This window comes from Bison bison, unplaced genomic scaffold (genome assembly GCF_000754665.1).
Source record: "Bison bison bison isolate TAMUID 2011002044 unplaced genomic scaffold, Bison_UMD1.0 scf7180017864242, whole genome shotgun sequence".
NCBI classification, from domain to species: domain Eukaryota; kingdom Metazoa; phylum Chordata; class Mammalia; order Artiodactyla; family Bovidae; genus Bison; species Bison bison.
This window is the reverse complement of record NW_011494814.1, coordinates 1,930,192-1,947,533: the sequence shown is the minus strand read 5'-3', so window position 1 is coordinate 1,947,533 and position 17,342 is coordinate 1,930,192. Positions and strand designations below refer to the sequence as shown.

The following is a 17,342-nucleotide window of genomic DNA, read 5'->3' as shown; positions in this document are numbered from 1 at the left end:
GGGTGGGCTGCCGTGTATGGGGTCGCACAGAGTCGGACACAACTGAAGCGACTTAGCAGCAGCAGCAGCAGCAGCAGAGAATGCTGACCTCTCAGGAACCATGTGGTGTCCCAGGCACCGTAATAAGTCTTTTCTGTAGATGGTTTCCCCTAAGACTCAGATAACCTCATGTTGCACTGACATATTTTGCAGAGGTGTAAACTCACTTAGGAAGATCAAACAACCCAGCCAGGTTCACACCGCCATCAAGAAGCAGAGCTGAGCTTCAGACCCAAGCTGGCTGAGCAAAACCCTGAACTTTCCAACCACTGTGCCTGCTACGTCCTGACTCTCTTGTTTCTTTGTACATTTCTCTAGCCAGGAGATTTTCTCCACCTGACCATTTATTTTCCATAATTCTTGCTCTTGTAACAGATAATTTTCAAGGTCCTTTTGAGTATTGAAATTCCATGACTGATTAAATTTTATAATTTATGCAGTTTGATTCACTTGCACTAACGCCTGAGTTCATTTATTGCATTAATTCCTTTGCTGAAGGTTCCAACAGCTTTTCGGTTTACTTACGGATCTCCTGATGCTGTAGATCTCATGCTGCTTTTCCCAGAATAACGTTTAAACCCTGAATTTTAAAAATGTAAGGTTTAAAAGCATATCTGAAAGGATTTTATCATGCACGTAACATATCAATTTTCCACATGGACCAAAATAGTCATTTTAAGCCCTGCTCTCTTGGTTGTCTTTCCCTAGTCTCACAGATGCAGTGCTAATTGCTTGCAGCTTTGGGCTCTCTTTAACATGAGGTAACAATTTGAACGTCTTGGGCTTGAGTGCTGCATTTGTTAGAACATGCCCGGCCTGGAATTGGCCTTGGCTCCTCAGGATGCTGAATCTGCAGAGATCAACTTCCCTGAACGCTGAGAAGCTTCCTGGAGAACCTTCTGTTGTGCTTCTCTTGGACAGCCCGTGGTGTCACTGGTTCTGTAACCAGTGCCTCTCTTATTTGGACCTGGCACCACTGGGTGATGGCCCTTTTGACCAGCTTGGGATCTGAGTCCTTCTAATGAAGCTGTGCTGGTAGAAGTATGCTTCTGGAAGGGGGCGTTTATTAATAGACCTACTGGCTTGACTTGCTCCAGTGTCTGAATGGCTCTTTGTAGGCAAAGGCACACCCCACTTGAGACCCATCTAAAATATATTCTGACTGGATCAGGAAGGCAAGGAAGATGCAAAAGAAAGGAAGTGACAGGATTCTGTAATCACATCTGTAATTAGGGGGCTTTGGGGCATAACTGGGGCATAATTTGGGAGAATTTTTCTATGTTGTCTTGCTTGCATCTTATCTCTAGTTCCGGTCATTGGAATCAGAGAAGCCCGGGTTCCAACAAGTTCTTCTATTGATGGCTGTGCAATAATGAGGACATCATTTGACTCCCAAACCTCAGTTTTCTCATCTGTTAATTGGGATGAGGGTCCCTCCCTCATGGGTGTGAGGTGAGGATAACAGGTGATGATGCTGCTGAAGCCCCAGGCACCCTGTGCTCGACTCTGCAGCCAGTGCACAGGCAGGAGCCACATGACACTGTTCTTACTCCCCTGCTTGCCCTGCTCTACGCAGGACACATGCTAGAAAAATAAGGTTTATGCCTACTAGCATTTTAGGAGCACTTGTAGGTCTTCCCTGACGACTCAGATGGTAAAGAATCTGCCTGCAGTGCAGGAGACTCGGGTTCAATCCCTGGGTCAGGAAGATCCCCTGGAGAAGCGAATGGCTACCCACTCCAGTATTCCTATCTGGAGAATCCATGGACAGAAGAGCTATAGGGCAACATCCATGGGGTCCCAAAGAGTCAGACTTGACTAAGTGACTTTCACTTTACCACAGGTATGTGCTATGCAGTGCACATGTGTTTGATAAGGTTTCATATTTTCAATATACTTGAGTAATTGCTACCTCAGAGCAGGCTGCTTTCAGTTCGGTTCAATTCAGTCACTCAGTCGTGTCCAACTCTTTGCAACCCCAAGGACTGCAGCATGCCAGGCTTCCCTGTCCATCACCAGCTCCCGGAGCTTGCTCAAACTCGTGTCCGTTGAGTCAGTGATGCCATCGAACCATCTCATCCTTGTACCCTTCTCCTCCCGCTTTCAATCTTTCCCAGCATCAGGGTCTTTTCCAATGAGTCAGTTCTTCGCATCAGGTGGCCAAAGTGTTGGAGCTTCAGCATCAGTCCTTCCAATTGGTATTCAGGATTGATTTCCTTTAGGATTGACTGGTTTGTTCTCTTTGCAGTCCAAGGGACTCTTTAAGAGTCTTCTCTAACACCACAGTTCAAAAGCATCAATTCTTCAGCACTCAGCTTTCTTTATGATCCAGCTCTCACATCCATACATGACTACTGGAAAAACCGTAGCTGACTAGATGGACTTTTGTCAACAAAATAATGTCTCTGCTTTTTAATATGCTGTCTAGGTTTCTCATAGCTTTTCTTCCAAGGAACAAGCATCTTTTAATTTCATGGCTGTAGTCACCATCTGTAATAATTTTGGAGCCCCCAAAAATTAAGTCTGTCACTGTTTCCATTGTTTCCCCATCTGTTTGCCATGAAGTGATGGGACCAGATGCCATGATCTTTGTTTTTTGAATGTTGAGTTTTAAGCCAACTTTTCCACTCTACTCTTTCACTTTCATCAAGAGGCTCTTAGTTCCTCTTCACTTTCTGCCATAAGGGTGGTATCATCTGCATATCTGAAGTTATTGATATTTTTCCTGGCAATCTTGATTCCAGCTTGTGCTTCATCCAGTCTGGTATTTTGCATGATGTACTCTGAATGTAAGTTAAATAAGCAGGGTGACAGTATACAGCCTTGACATGCTCCTTTCCCAATTTGGAACCAGTCTGTTGTTCCATGTCTGATTCTAACTGTTGCTTCTTGACCTGCATACAGATTTCTCAGGAGGCAGGTCAGGTGGTCTTAGATTCCCATCTCTTAAAGAATTTTCCATAGTTTGTTGTGATCTACATAGGCTGCTTTAGAAAGACAATAATAACTTTATGAATTAGCTTATGCTTTTTACATATTTTCACCAAATTAGACCTCCACCCACCACACCTTACAGCTCCCTAGAGGAACAAAAGCAATGAGCAAAAACAGTGCTTGCCTCCTGGAGACTCACAGTCCCTTCTTCTGGAGTTTTCTTCTAAAGAACACCCCACTGAATGCAGCCGTCAGAGGCTTACTGCTCTTTCCTTGTGGTGAGGAGAAGTAGGCCCGGGTCCTAGGCTGGCTGAGACTTGAACAAGAATGTTGAAGAGTCAAGACATGTCTGTTCTGGGACTTCCCTGGTGGTCCAGTGGCTAAGATGCTGTGCCTCTGCAAGGGACATGGGTTCCATCCCAGGTTGGGGAACCAAGATCCCACATGGTGCATGAGATGGCAAATTTTTAAAAAGAGACATGTCTATGTTGGAGGCTTAGCAGAGGGCAAGGGACTGTACTGCAGAGAGCTGGCTGAGGCCACCTGACCAAGGATGGTCCTTGCCCTCCCCACAGACCCACGTGAAGCATTAGAACTATAACCGGCACAAAGTGATATTTATTAACCACCATTATTATCACCAGTATTATTACTACAGCACTTGTTGGGAGACTCTCTGGGATTGGGCTTTGGTTGTCTTTCCAAAATGATCTTCTGTCATAACAGAATCTAGGGGTGGATTTTGAAACCAATAATTCCACAGTGAAGGAACAATTTGACAACCTTGGGATTGATTGTACAAATCATCTGAGGCCCTCTTCCTTATTCTCTCTGAATAGCCAGGACAAGCTGAGCCCTGGCTAGGTTATCCCGATTTATCTGTACTATTGCTGTCTCCCGAGCCAGCAGGAAGTGATGATTACCTCACTGTGTATTCACCCCATGGGCTGGTGGAAATGGGATGCAGTCAGCCTGCTAAGTCTACACTGTCATGCATTTAGGCCTCAGAAATCTGATTCCAAGAATGTATATCTTGCATCACAATCTGGATTTCCAGAGGAAAGTTTTGGACAAAATAACCCAGACCCAGGTCTGGGTAATTTAAAGCCTGGTGAAATGGGGCAGAAAGAGCCCAGAATATACAGGTCTGAATCTTGGCTGGAGAGATGTGGAAGATTTGAGGCGCCAGACGATTGGCTTCTCTCCAAATGTTTACCACCCTGGTGCCATGAGGTAGTGGATGGGCCACGTGCTCATTCTCCTCCCTTCTCTCTCTGCCTTTCTCTCCCCTCCTCCTCGGATTTTCCATAGTCTGGAGAAATTCAGGAACCTGCTGACCAAGAGGGAGAGTGATGAGAAAAATGAAATGACAGATTCAGACCAACCCTGCCCTGGCTGAGGACACCATGAAGTGTGAGTGCTGGCCCTGGACTTGGAACCCCAGCTCTCACTCACATCTGCCTGGGCGTGACCTTTGTCCCTGGAAGCCTTGGTTCTCTGGAGAGAGGATGACATGAGGCCTGGGGCCACATCTCCAGGAAATAGGAAGGTGGTGGCGGCTGCTGATGCAGAGAGTCCAGGAGAGCAAGGGCTGCTGTTTCTTCCTGCCCGGTGCCTCCCCGCCCCCGCCCCGCTCCACCCTGTGGCACCCAGGCTGCCTGTACTGCTCGAATGCCACAGACCTTGCTGGGGGCCTCCAAAGAGACCTCAGAGGCTTGCAGCTGGCAAGGCCTTTAGTTGGCATGTCTCTGAGTTCACCTCCCAAAGAAGAAAGCATATGCTGCTGCGGCCAGTGACACTCCTCACTGATGTGCCCGCTGCCCAGGCAGTAACTGTTCAGTCTGGCATTGCTTTCTCTTCTTCCTAAAGCCTAATATCACAAGGAGTCCTGAGCCCTGAACCCAGTCCAGCCTCTGGGACAGAAGAAGCTGTGCTTTTATAAACCCACACTACTGCAGGTTCTATACAGGCAAGTGGTTCTCCAATTCCTCCCCTTCCCCAGCAACTATGTATCAAGCCAGAGGACTCATCTCACTGGTAAAAGGTGTTTTGCAACGGTCACTGCTCCACTTTGGGCTGCCAGCAGTCTGTGGATGGGGGGGCACCAGAGGCCAAGAAGGTGGCGAGCTGCAGACATGGGCACTGATCACATGTGTGTGTTAATCACTCAGTTGTGTCCGACTCTTAGCGATCCCGTGGACTGTAGCTCACCAGGCTTCCCTGTCCATGGAATTCTCCAGGTAAGAATACTGAAGTGGATTGCCACTCCCTTCTCCAGGGGATCTTTCCTTAGCCGGGGACTGAACTCAGGTCTCCCACATTGCAGGCAGATTCTTTACCATCTGAGCCACCAGGGAAGAGGGGGATGGGAAAGTGCTGGCTGGCACTGCCTGGGCACACCCTCAGAACCCTGATTTCTCTCCTGTGTCCCCCAACCCACCTCAGCAGTCTGGTGCCAGGCTCTCCGTTGCTGGCTGACCCCCATCACCCAGCTGCCCCTGGCCACATTTATAAAGGACGTCTCTCCAGGGGTCCCCTCAGAAAGGGGGCGCATAGCAAAGGGAGGCCTTTCATCCAGAATTCTCACACTCACCAAAGGCTTCAAATTTGGATTTTAAAAGTTTTATCTTCAAAGATATGCTAATAGGGCTAAAAGAAGGAAACGATCATCGGCTTTAAATTTCTGCCAGACTTTGGTACCATGCCCGTAAATTTCAAAAATAAATCCTTCTATTATATTGTGAATAGATGATCACACTGTTTTGTGTTTTAAATTTTACATGTGGCACAAGCCTTCATTTATTAAATTTTTAAAATATGTCACAATTTTTGAAACCCTATTTGGACATGCCTTTGTTTTCACATCACATCTACTTCTGCTTTATTGACTACGCCAAAGCCACCTTTGACTACGCCAAAGCCAATTCGCCAAGATGGGACTACAAGACCACCTTACCTGCCTCCTGAGAAATCTGTATACAGGTCAAGAAGCCACAGTTAGAACTGGACATGGAACAACAGACTGGTTCCAAATTGGGAAAGGAGTATGTCAAGGCTGTATATTGTCACTCTGCTTATTTAACTTATGTGCAGAGTACATCATGAGAAATGCTGGGCTGGATGAAGCACAAGCTGGAATGAAGATTGCCAGGAGAGATATCAATAATCTCAGATATGTAGATGACACCACCCTTATGGAAGAAAGTGGAGAGGAACTAGACTAAAGAGTTATGAAGACTCTTTAGAGCCTCTTGATGAGAGTGAAGGAGGAGAAAAAGCTGGCTTAAAACTCAACATTCAAAAAACAAAGATCATAGTATCCGGTTCTATCACTTCTTAGCAAATAGATGGGGAAACATTGAAAACAGTGATAGACTTCATTTTCTTGGGCCCCAAAATCACTATAGGCAGTGACTGCAGCCATGATAAAAGACTCCTGTTCCTTGGAAGAAAAGCTATGAGAAACGTAGACAGCATATTAAAAAGCAGAGGCATTACTTTGCCAACAAAGGTCCATTTAGTCAAAGCTATGGTTTTTCCAGTAGTCATGTATGGATATGAGAGTTGGACCAAAAAGAAAGCTGAGTGTCAAAGAATTGATGCTTTGGAACTGTGGTTTTGGAGAAGACTCTTGAGAGTCCCTTGGGCTGCAAGGAGATCCAATCAGTCCATCCTAAAGGAAATCAGCCCTGAATACTCATTGGAAGGACTGATGCTGAAACTAAAACTCCAATACTTTGGCTACCTGATGTAAAGAAGTAACTCATTTGAAAAGACCCTGATTCTGGGAAAGATTGAAGGTGGGAGGAGAAGGGGACGACAGAGGATGAGATGGTTGGATGGTGTCACTGTCTCAGTGAACATGAGTTTGAGCAAGCTCCAGGAATTGGTGATGGACAGGGAAGCCTGGTGTGCTGTAGTCCATGGGGTTGCAAAGAGTAAGACACGACTGAGCGACTGAACTGAACTGAACTTGTTTTCACATGCCCAGAGCCTCAGAGGATGAAAGTGTCCCAGGCCTCTCTTGACCATCAGCTGCTTTCCTCTTGGTGGACAGTAGGAAAAGCTGTTCCCTTTCCACATTGCTGTTTCAACCTTAGAAAATCTAAGGTGTATCTCCCTGTTTCGTTACAGCACTGACCTATGATGGAAGAGGCCTTCAAGGTTTAGGGATGTACAGTTCTGGATAGTGCCTGATCCCTTGCATTTCTAACAAGTTCCCAGGTGAAGTGATGTAGGTGGTTCAAGGGCCACATTTTGAAAACCACTGTCCCATGGACACAGGAGCCTGGTGGGCTGCAGTCCATGGGGTCGCTAAGAGTCGGACACGACTGAGTGACTTCACTTTTCACTTTCATGCATTGGAGGAGGAAATGGCAACCCACTCCAGTGTTCTTGCCTGGAGAATCCCAGGGACGGGGGAGCCTGGTGGGCTGCCGTGTATGGGGTCGAACAGAGTCGGACACGACTGAAGTGACTTAGCAGTAGCAGCAGCAGTCCCAGGGAGATGGGCTGGGAGGGAAATGTGAGTGAATACTCAAAGATCTAGTTCTTTCTTTTTATAATTTTTTAATTGGAGGAAAATTACAATGTTGCATTGATTTCTGCCTTACAACAACACGAATCAGCCCTAAATATACATATATCTCCTCCCTTTTGAGCTTCCCTCCCCTCTCCCCATCTGACCCCTCTAGGTCATCACAGAGCACCAGGCTGGGCTCCTGTGTTATATACCAACTTGTTCCCTAATAGCTCATTTAGTAAAGAATCCACCTGCAATGCAGGAGACCCCAGTTTGATTCCTGGGTCGAGAAGACTGCCTGGAGAAGGGATAGGCTACCCACTCCAGTATTCTTGAGCTTCCTTTGTGACTTGGCTGGTAAAGAATGGGAGACCTGGGTTCAATCCCTGGGTTGGGAAGATCCCCTGGAGAAGAGAAAGGCTACCCACTCCAGTATTCTGGCCTAGAGAATTCCATGGACTGTATAGTTCATAGGGTCGCAGAGAGTCAGACATGACTGAGCAACTTTCACTTTCGTACCAGCTATCTGTTTTACATGATAATGTATATATGTCGATACTACTTTCTCCATTTGTCTAGTTCTTTCTTATTCTCAAACTTTGCTGTTGGCTTCAGAGGCGGGGAACCCTAAGCACCATAACTGCCGCTGCACAGAAAACCCAGGTGGGGCTGATCTGAGTCCGGAAAGCCAGAGTCTCAGGCATGGACCTACAGCAGAGGAGCTAGAGGTCTGATCAGCTGTGTCCAATGAGAATATAATGCAAGCAACAAATGCAAATCATATATATTATTTCATGTTTTCTATATATATTAAAAATTAAAGCTTAATTTTAACCATATATATATTTAACCTAATTATCCAAAATGTTATCTTTTTGATATGTCATCGACATAATTATTAATGAGATGTTTTACATACTTTTTTTCACACCAAGTCTTGGGACCTGTTCTGTGTTTTCCGGGAGCACGTGTGGAGAGTGCACGTCTACATTCACCACGTACTGGGGTCACCTGCCTCTGAAGAAGAAGGCCTAGGGCACGGAGGTCAGCAGGCAGGTCCCTCCTTCCTGTCCTTCCTAGAGCCTCTAGAATCTGTTCTCCACATCTGAGAATCTTTCCTGTGTTCCTCGTCATCGCTGCTTCTGGAGAGCACGAGCAGGCGAGTGGGCCAGATCAACTCTGCAGGGCTCCTTTCCTCGCGTCTATGTGTCTGAAGTCAGAATCCAAGAGAATCACGCCTCCCCGCCACTTTCCAGACTGAACCATTGACACATATGAGCAGAGCCCTTGGGTGTTGATGGGGAGAAGATGAAGCTTTGGTTGGGGAGAAATGGATATCTGAAATCGATTGAGACAGAGAGCAAAGGAAGAGCTGTGGTTGGCCTGAACAGTCTTGAATGTTGTTCAAATGTTGCCAGCGGGTGTGAGCTGACACTTCTAGGAATTCCACTGGCCGAGGATCCCAGAGCACAGTGGGTATTTTTTGTTTTGTTTTGTTTACAACATTGAGTCCACAGCCATTGTGCTCTGCCCATGGCATGGTGCCTTTTCTCCAGTTGCAGTCATGAAACAGGCAGGTATTGAGTGCCCACTGCATGTGCCAGTATACGGGGGAGGCAGTTGATTATAATTATTTGGATCACGTGTTTTAGAGCCAGTCAGGCCTGAGTGCATATCTCCACTTTTGCAGTGTGATCTTAGGAAGTGTTTTAATCTCTAAGCCATGGTTTCTTTGTTTGCAAAATGGGGATAATAACACCTATACCACAGAAGTCCCGTGAGAATGAAGTGAGGTGATATATGTCACTTCTGACCTCAGAGCCTGGCTCACAGGCATTCAGTGAACGGCAGCAGCTGGGACTGGATGAGGTGAGCGAGGTGTACCGTGTGGAGCTCTCACCACCATCACCACTGTTGCTCTTAAGTTATTATTGCCATAGTAGGTGCCCTGGGAATTACCAAGCTGCATGAGGCATGATCCTTCCTCTCCAGGAGCAGGGGGTCCCTGAGGGGAGAGAAGATGTACACACAAGTGAGCCAGGGATGAGCTAGGTGTGATGATTGGGAGAGGAAGGAGAGATTGCTTCCATCCAGGAATTCAGAGACTGTGTACATGAGGAATGGATGAGAGGGCTGCTGGCAGAGATTGAGGAGAAGGACAGTTTCTGGAGAGAAAGGCTCAATCAAGGCCACAGAGGTGAAGAACTGTGCTCAGGGAGAATTGAATGGCTGTGATCCTGGCACATGGAGACAACTCAATGAGACTGGTCAGAGGCTGGTTGCAGCCCATTTGTACAGGTCTTACATGCCAAGCAATGGCGTCCAGACTGTGTTTGGTAAAAAATAGAAAACCATAGACAGCATCCCAGGAGGGAATGACAAGAGTAATGATAAATACTTTTTTTTCCTTTTGAAACAGGGAAGTTTTGAGAGTCAGAATTTACTGACATTGCCTGGTCAAAACTGAACACAAATCTTCATGCCTTGAGATGCAGGTAACTTGTAAATCATGTCATCTGTTACCACCCATTTGCAGTCCTACTGCCCCAAAGGAACCCTGTTAGCAGTGGGGTAGGCAACCTTCCAGACTTTCCTCTGTACAAAGACAACACACAGAGAGGAAAAGGCTTTAACCAAAATTGGAGCATACCAAACTCACTGTTCTGTCATTTACCTTTTTATTGTAACTGACTCCCCAGTCCCCCTCCTCCAGCCTTTAGTAACCACCACTCTACTTCCTATTTTTATGACCTTAACTAATTCAGGAATCTAGTATAGATGGGGATCATTAGGTATCTGTCCTTTTGTGATTGGTTTATCTCATTTAGCATAATGTCTTCTAGGTTTAACTATGTTATAGAATGTCAGAATTTCCTTCCTTTTTAAGGCTGAATAATATCTCGTTCTTATATATATTACTTTTTTTTTTTTGGCCCATCATCCCCTGATGAACACTTGCTTTCATCGTTTGACTCTTGTCTGTTATGTACTTTAAACTTATATTGTGGGCATGTTTCCATGTGAGTTCCTATAGAACCAGCTCATTCTTCTTCATACTGCCTACTGTTCCATCGTATGGAAGTGACCAATTGAGAATCCCACAACCAGCTAGTGGTATGATGAGGATTTGAACCCAGTTCTTTCTGGCTCCAAAGGCTGAGTGCTTTTCTGTGCTCCAGGAGACGTGAGGGATGTGTACATTTTGAGCCACTATGTGGCCAGAATGGTGTTAGGCACATATAAAATAATGGGATACAACTTGACTGGGTTCTGAAAGGATTTTGAAAAATTAAGTGATGGGAGTGTGTTGAGGCCAGATCTAGTCCTGATTTAGGAAACTTCCCACGACCTAGTGATGGCCAGTGACACTCAGATTGATTTTTCCATTGCTGAAAGGAAGTGGAAGTGATCAGAGAACATAAATAACCTAGTAAAGCCAGGCAAGACTGTGTCTTCCCGTGACACAGTTATGGCCAATTCTTGGTCAACACTGACCTGTGCCCCTCTCAGTATGGCTCTGCTGCTGCTGCTAAGTTACTTCAGTCATGTCCGACTCTGTACGACCCCATAGACGGCAGCCCACCAGGCTCCCCCGTCCCTGGGATTCTCCAGGCAAGAATACTGGAGTGGGTTGCCATTTCCTTCTCCAATGCATGAAAGTGAAAAGTGAAAGTGAAGTTGCTCAGTCGTGTCCGACCCTCAGCGACCCCATGGACTGCAGCCTGCCAGGCTCCTCCATCCATGGGATTTTCCAAGCAAGAGTACTGGAGTGGGGTGCCATTGCCTTCTCCACAGTATGGCTCTAGAATAGGAATAAACAGTAGCATCTTTAGGCCTTGTCGCTCATCTGGCCCAACCCTTTGTTTTAGGCGAGGAGGGAACTGGAGCCTGAGAGAAGGCCCCATTCCCTGCCGGCACCTCGAGGGTGTGGCTGCTGGCTACTTAAGGTGTTAAGGTACTCCATATTGTTTCCCATCCCAGTTTTACTGACTCGTAGTCACTCTGTTGATGGTGGAAACTTGTGCATTATTTTTGTTCTTCATTTTTCCTGTACACATACATTCTTTCAGCCACCTGCCTGGCTTTATTAAAAGTTATTTATGGTCTCTTAATACCTCTACTTCCTTCTTTTTCTTCCAGCAATGGGAAATCAATCTGAGTGTCATCCCCTCAGAGGATATCCCCTGAAGATGGCTGGAAACGGTGGATTTGTCACCCAACTTTCTTCCCTTCACTGATCAATTGGAATTTCTTCCACGGGCCTGAGCCCCAGTGTTATCTCACTGTCTGAATCCAGGCAGGCCTTGCACTGACTTGCCAAGTATCCATCACTTTGTCTTCCTGTCATTGGCTGATCTGATCTCTGCACTGATTAATTAGTTTCAAATCCCTTCCTATTGATCTAGTAAAATTGACTTCTTGAATTCGTGATGGGAAATTCTGAGAGTGTTTCATTTAGACTCTGAGGGGCATCTTTTTTTAATGTCCTGTCAGAGACTTCCCCTGGGATCGAGTCGTTGTCCACTGTGCAGTCTCCTGAACCACACAGAACAAATGCGGAACTGGCGGAGGTCCTCTCCCTGCTGCTGAGTCTGGGAGCTTTTACAGCAAGCACTTCTGCCTATTCATGGGGCAGGTTTCTGTATCCTCTCACCAAAGGCACCTTGGACCACTGTCTTTCTACCTCTCGAGATTCTCTGAGCTGCATCTAAGCATCACAGCTTAGCCTTTCAGGGTGGGGCCTGCTTGCCATCCACCCATGTCATCTGGGGCCAGAACAGAGCCGCTTCCCCCGCCCCAGTGGTATGCTGCTTGATTTATACGTATCTTCTTTTTCTTTCTACTGGCTGTGATCCCCCCTCTCCCTGCAGGAAGGGTTGGAGTAAAAGTCCCAAAGTTGAATATTCTCTGTTCTGTCACAAAGAGAAATGAGCAGAAACACATGGCCTTAAAGGTTAGGAGAGAATTCCGTTGAGAGCCAGTCCCAACCTGGATGCAGGACTGATTCATGGCACTCAGCAAGATGCCTTTCGGGGTGTGGTCACTCACTGGCTGGAATTAAATCCTAATACCTGCTTTCCCAGTCAGCAGCCACCACGATGCAGGGAGCTTGTTTATTTAACGTGATCAGACCACTGTGTCCAGCTAATCTCCACTTGCCTATCTCCTCTAAGATAGCTTTCCCCAAAAAATGCGTAAACACATTCTTTGAATCTTCTTAGAAGTCCCTTAAAGCCCCCTGCGAGGCCTGCCCCCACTGGGCAGGCAGTGGTGAGTCACCCCGAGGTGGGAGGGTTCTCATACATCTCCGTCAGGCACGGCAAGAGCAGCAGCCCAGCCAGGAATGAACTTCTCCCTCCCAGCAGCCTCCCTGCAAGGCAGGGCCCTGGAGAGCCGCTGTGCAAGCTGCAGCATTTGGCTCATTCATTTGTCTTCATTAACGCTGCTTATAGCGAGCCCTTTGTCACATATATGATTATGGGAGATTCAATTCTCCTGAATGTGTAAACACAGAGCTCCAGTGTGAGGCTCCAAGCAGGCAGCAGCCTGAAGAGGAGCTTTTTTGCTGTTGGGGGGATGACATATACTTTCAGCCCCTGAGGATGGGGCTGCACTGGGGGGACTGGGTCTTAAATGTTGGAGACTGGTTCTTGCTTCTCAGTCCTTGCCCCCGGGGCTGAGTCCTTGCCCACCAGTCACTTCACATGACTCCATGTCCTTGTCCGTTCCTCCCTCCCCTCAGCTCCACAGTCACCAAGTCCACTCATATTCAGCATTCCTGCCTTAACCTCGCTTAACTACATCCCTTCCTCATTCCTCCTCCAGGGCCCTGTCCTCATTTAAGGCCACCATCATCTCATGGCTGGATTCTTGGACAGCCTCTTCATCATACTCCCTACCACCAATCTTGTCCCACTCTCCTCCATTCTCACCCTGCTGCTATCTTCATCTTTCTGAAATCCCTATCAGTCTGGGCCACCCTCCTTCCTAGGAAAAGGCTGAACTGCTTCACTTGGTCTGCAAGGCTCTTCAGAACTAGGTCCCTGGAACTTCTAGGCTTTGACCCCATCAGCATGATTGTTTCCTTCCTGCATCCCCTTTTTGGGTTATACTTTGTCACAGGGTTCCAGAACAATTCTATCTTGTGCCTAATATCTTAGGGCTTTTAAAAAGATGGGCTTCCCTGATAATTCAGTTGGTAAAGAATCCACCTGCAATGCAGGAGACCTCGGTTCAATTACTAGGCCGGGAAGATCTGCTGGAGAAGGGATAGGCTACCCACTCCAGTATTCTAGGGCTTCCCTTATGGCTCAGCTGGTAAAGAATCTGCCTGCCATGCAGGAGACCTGGGTTTGATCCCTGGGTTGGGAAGATCCCCTGGAGAAGAGAAAGGCTACCCACTCTAGTATTCTGGCCTAGAGAAGTCCATGGACTGTATAGTCCATGGGGTGGCAAAGAGTCACACACAACTGAGCGACTTTCACTTTCACTGTCCTTAAAAAGCTAAATCAATCTTTTAATTACTTAAAAAATATTTTTATTGAGGTATAATTGACATATAACATTATATTAATTTCAGATGTGTGTGCAAGCTCAGTTGCTCAGTCATGTCCAACTCTTTGTGACCCCATGGACTGTAGTCTGCCAGGGATTATGCATGGCATTTCCCAGGCAAGAAGGGTTGCCGTATCCTTCTCCAATTTCAGGTGTACAAGCTAACAAATCAATATTTGTATACACTGTGCAATAATCACCACAGTGAGTCAGTTACCATCTGTCACCATACAAAGTTGCAAAACATTTTTTCTTGTGGTGAGAACTTTGAAGATTTACTCTTAGCAAGCTTCAAACATGCAATACAATATTATTGACTATAATCACCATTCTGTGTATTACCTCACTATGAATTCCTTTTTTAGTTTCTAATTTGCTTACTCTGCTATTTCTCATATTAGCACGGAACATGGGGAGCTGGACTAAATAAAATACCCATGTCACTGTTTCCTTAGTATCATTCTCCAGGGGCTGATGTTTCTATCCTGAGCTGTTATACTCAGGCCACTTTAGGTGCAAGAAGGAGAACAATCAAGTTACCAGAGGGAAAACGTGGGTATTTATTAAAGAATATGCATGAGGGAGGGCTTCTCTGGTGGCTCAGTGGTAAAGAATCTGCCTGCAGTGCAGGAGCTACAGGAGACACAAATTCAATCCGTGTTTGGAAGATTCCCTGGTGGAGGAAATGGCGACCGACTCCAGTATTCTTGCCTGGAGAGGATCCCCGTGGACAGAGGAGCCTGATGGGCTGCAGCCCATGGGGTCACAACTGAATCAAGTTAGCAAGCATACACACATGCTTGAGGGACCAGAACAAAACCTGGCTCAGGTAAGGGCAGAAACAAGACAGCCCCTGGGCCCGGCCAGTCTCTCTTTCTCTCTGTGACTTTCTGTCTTTCAGTCTTTCTCATTTGCTTCTCTTCTCTCCATTCTCTTAACTCCTTCTTGGCCAGCTTCCCCTCTTCGTTGTTATTTTTCAGTTGCTCAGTCATGTCAGACTCTTTGCAACCCCATGGACGGCAGCCCACCAAGCTTTCCTGTCCTTCACTACCTCCTGGAGTTTGCCCAAACTCATTCCTCTCCTTATTCATCTTATATACCACCCAGAATGGCAGCCATAGTCCAGGGCCTATGTGGGCTTCCAACTTTAGCATCCACCACTCACTACAGCTTCCTGTCACTGGAGAGAGGTTGGGCGGGTGCTGAGTCCTCGCTCTGAAACAGGCTGCAGCAGTCCTGCATCCTGGTAAGTCTTGGGTCTGGTTGCCCTTCACTCAGAACTCTTTCCCACATTCTTCCCCATAGCTTTGATCCAAGAGGGGCAGGTTACAAGGGTATCCTGTTTTCTCTGTCAGAGGCTGGGAGCAGAGGCAGCTTATCAATGGGAGGTCATATTAACTTATTACATTAACTGTATTAGTAACAAAGTACCATAAGAAAGTAACAAAGGAGGCTGTATTAGTAACCAGGTACCACAAACTAGGTGGCTTAAACAATAGAAATCTGTTGTCTCAGTGTTGGAGGCTAGAAATCTGAGATCAGGGAGTTGGTTGTGTAGATTTCCTTCTGAGGGCCGTGAGGCAAGGATGTGTTCCATGCCATTCTCCTAGCTTCTGGTAGCCTCGAGCATCCCTGGCTTGTATGTGGCATTCTCCCTGTGTCTTTGTATCATCTGCCTTCTGTATGTGTCTGCCTCTGTATCTGTCTTCCCTTTTATAAGGACTCCAGTCATATTGGATTGGACCCCACTCTAATAACCTTGTCTTATTTTGATCTTTCTACAAAGACCCCATTTCCAAATAAGATCACGTTCACAGGTACTGGGAATTAGGACTTCACCATCTTTTGGGGTGTGCAGTTCTATCCATGACAGAGGCTAAGGGCAGGGCTGAAGATATCTCTGCAGTTCCTCTCCTTGGCCCCCTTAGGAGCTTCATTGTGAGCCCACTTTGGCAGTCCTCCAGACATGACTAGACACTGGAGTAAAAAGAGACAATTAGGTGTAATTGAGGCCCCCACTGCAGACAGGAAAAACCTTGCAAATCCCAAATAAATACCTTCTACAGGTAAACAGTGCCCCACTGCACCCTGTCCAGGAATGTAGCCTTGTGGCTTTGTAAGACCTGTAGGGAAAGGTTATTTATAACATGGTTAGGTTGGTAGCTCTGATGACAACTATTAATGTGGTCAATAATAACTACACCAGTAATGCTAATACTGCAAAAGGTCAGTTTTCATTCCAATCCCAAAGAAAGGCAATACCAAAGAGTGTTCAAACTACCACACAATTGCACTCATTTCACACACTAGCAAAGTAATGCTCAAAATTCTCCAAGCCAGGCTTCAACAGTACGTGAACCGTGAACTTCCAGATGTTCAAGCTGGATTTAGAAAAGGCAGAGGAATCAGAGATTAAATTGCCAACATCCATTGGATCATTAAAAAAGCAAGAGAGTTGCAGAAAAACATCGACTTCTGCTTTATTGACTACGCCAAAGCCTTTGACTGTGTGGATCACAATAAACTGTGGGAAATTTTGAAAGAGATTGGAATACTAGACCACCTGACCTGCCTCCTGAGAAATCTGTATGCAGGTCAAGAAGCAACAGTTAGAACTGAACATGGAACAACAGACTGTCCCAAATTGGGAAAGGAGTACGTCAAGACTGTATATTGTTACCATGCTTATTTAACTTATATGCAGGGTACATCATGCAAAATGCCAGACTGGATGAAGCACAAGCTGGAATCAAGATTGCCGGGAGAAATATCAATAACCTCAGATATGCAGATGACACCACCCTTATGGCAGAAAGTGAAGAGGAACTCAAAAGCCTCTTGATGAAAGTGAAAGAGGAGAGTGAAAAAGTTGGCTTAAAGCTCAACATTCAGAAAACTAAGATCATGGCATCTGGTCCCATCACTTCATGGCAAATAGATGGGGAAACAGTGGAAAGAGTGACAGACTTTATTTTCTTGGGCTCTAAAATCACTGCAGATGGTGACTGCAGCCATGAAATTAAAAGATGCTTGCTCCTTTTAAGAAAAGCTAGGACCAACTTAGATAGTCTATTAAAAAGCAGAGGCATTACTTTGCCAACAAGGGTCCATCTAGTCAAAGCTATGGTTTTCTAGTAGTCACGTATGGATGTGAGAGTTGGAGCATAAAGAAAGCTGAGTGCCAAAGAATTGATGCTTTTGAACTGTTTGGAGAAGACTCTTGAGAGTCCCTTGGACAGTAAGGAGATCCAACTGATCCTAAAGGAAATCAGTCCTGACTATTCATTGGAAG

The 17,342-nt window shown here is 46.2% G+C and overlaps 1 protein-coding gene across 6 annotated transcripts in view; it reads left to right on the top strand.

Annotated features, from left to right (window-relative positions):
* NUBPL (nucleotide binding protein-like) overlaps positions 1-17,342 on the top strand; it is a 399,736-nt gene that overhangs the window by 316,576 nt on the left and 65,818 nt on the right. For 2 of the 6 annotated variants that reach the window (XR_825857.1, XR_825856.1), the window contains exons 11-12: positions 8,431-8,967; positions 9,915-9,990. The exons of 1 other annotated variant lie outside the window; for it this stretch is intronic. Coding sequence is in view for 2 of the 5 variants with exons in the window: in XM_010846988.1 (XP_010845290.1) it covers positions 8,431-8,604 (174 nt within the window). In the remaining 3 variants the exon portion in view is untranslated. Of the gene's footprint in view, positions 1-4,284; positions 4,486-8,430; positions 9,101-9,914; positions 9,991-11,635; positions 11,877-17,342 lie in introns of those variants that run through there. 3 more of the 6 variants (XR_825858.1, XM_010846988.1, XM_010846992.1) reach the window with 3 other exon arrangements.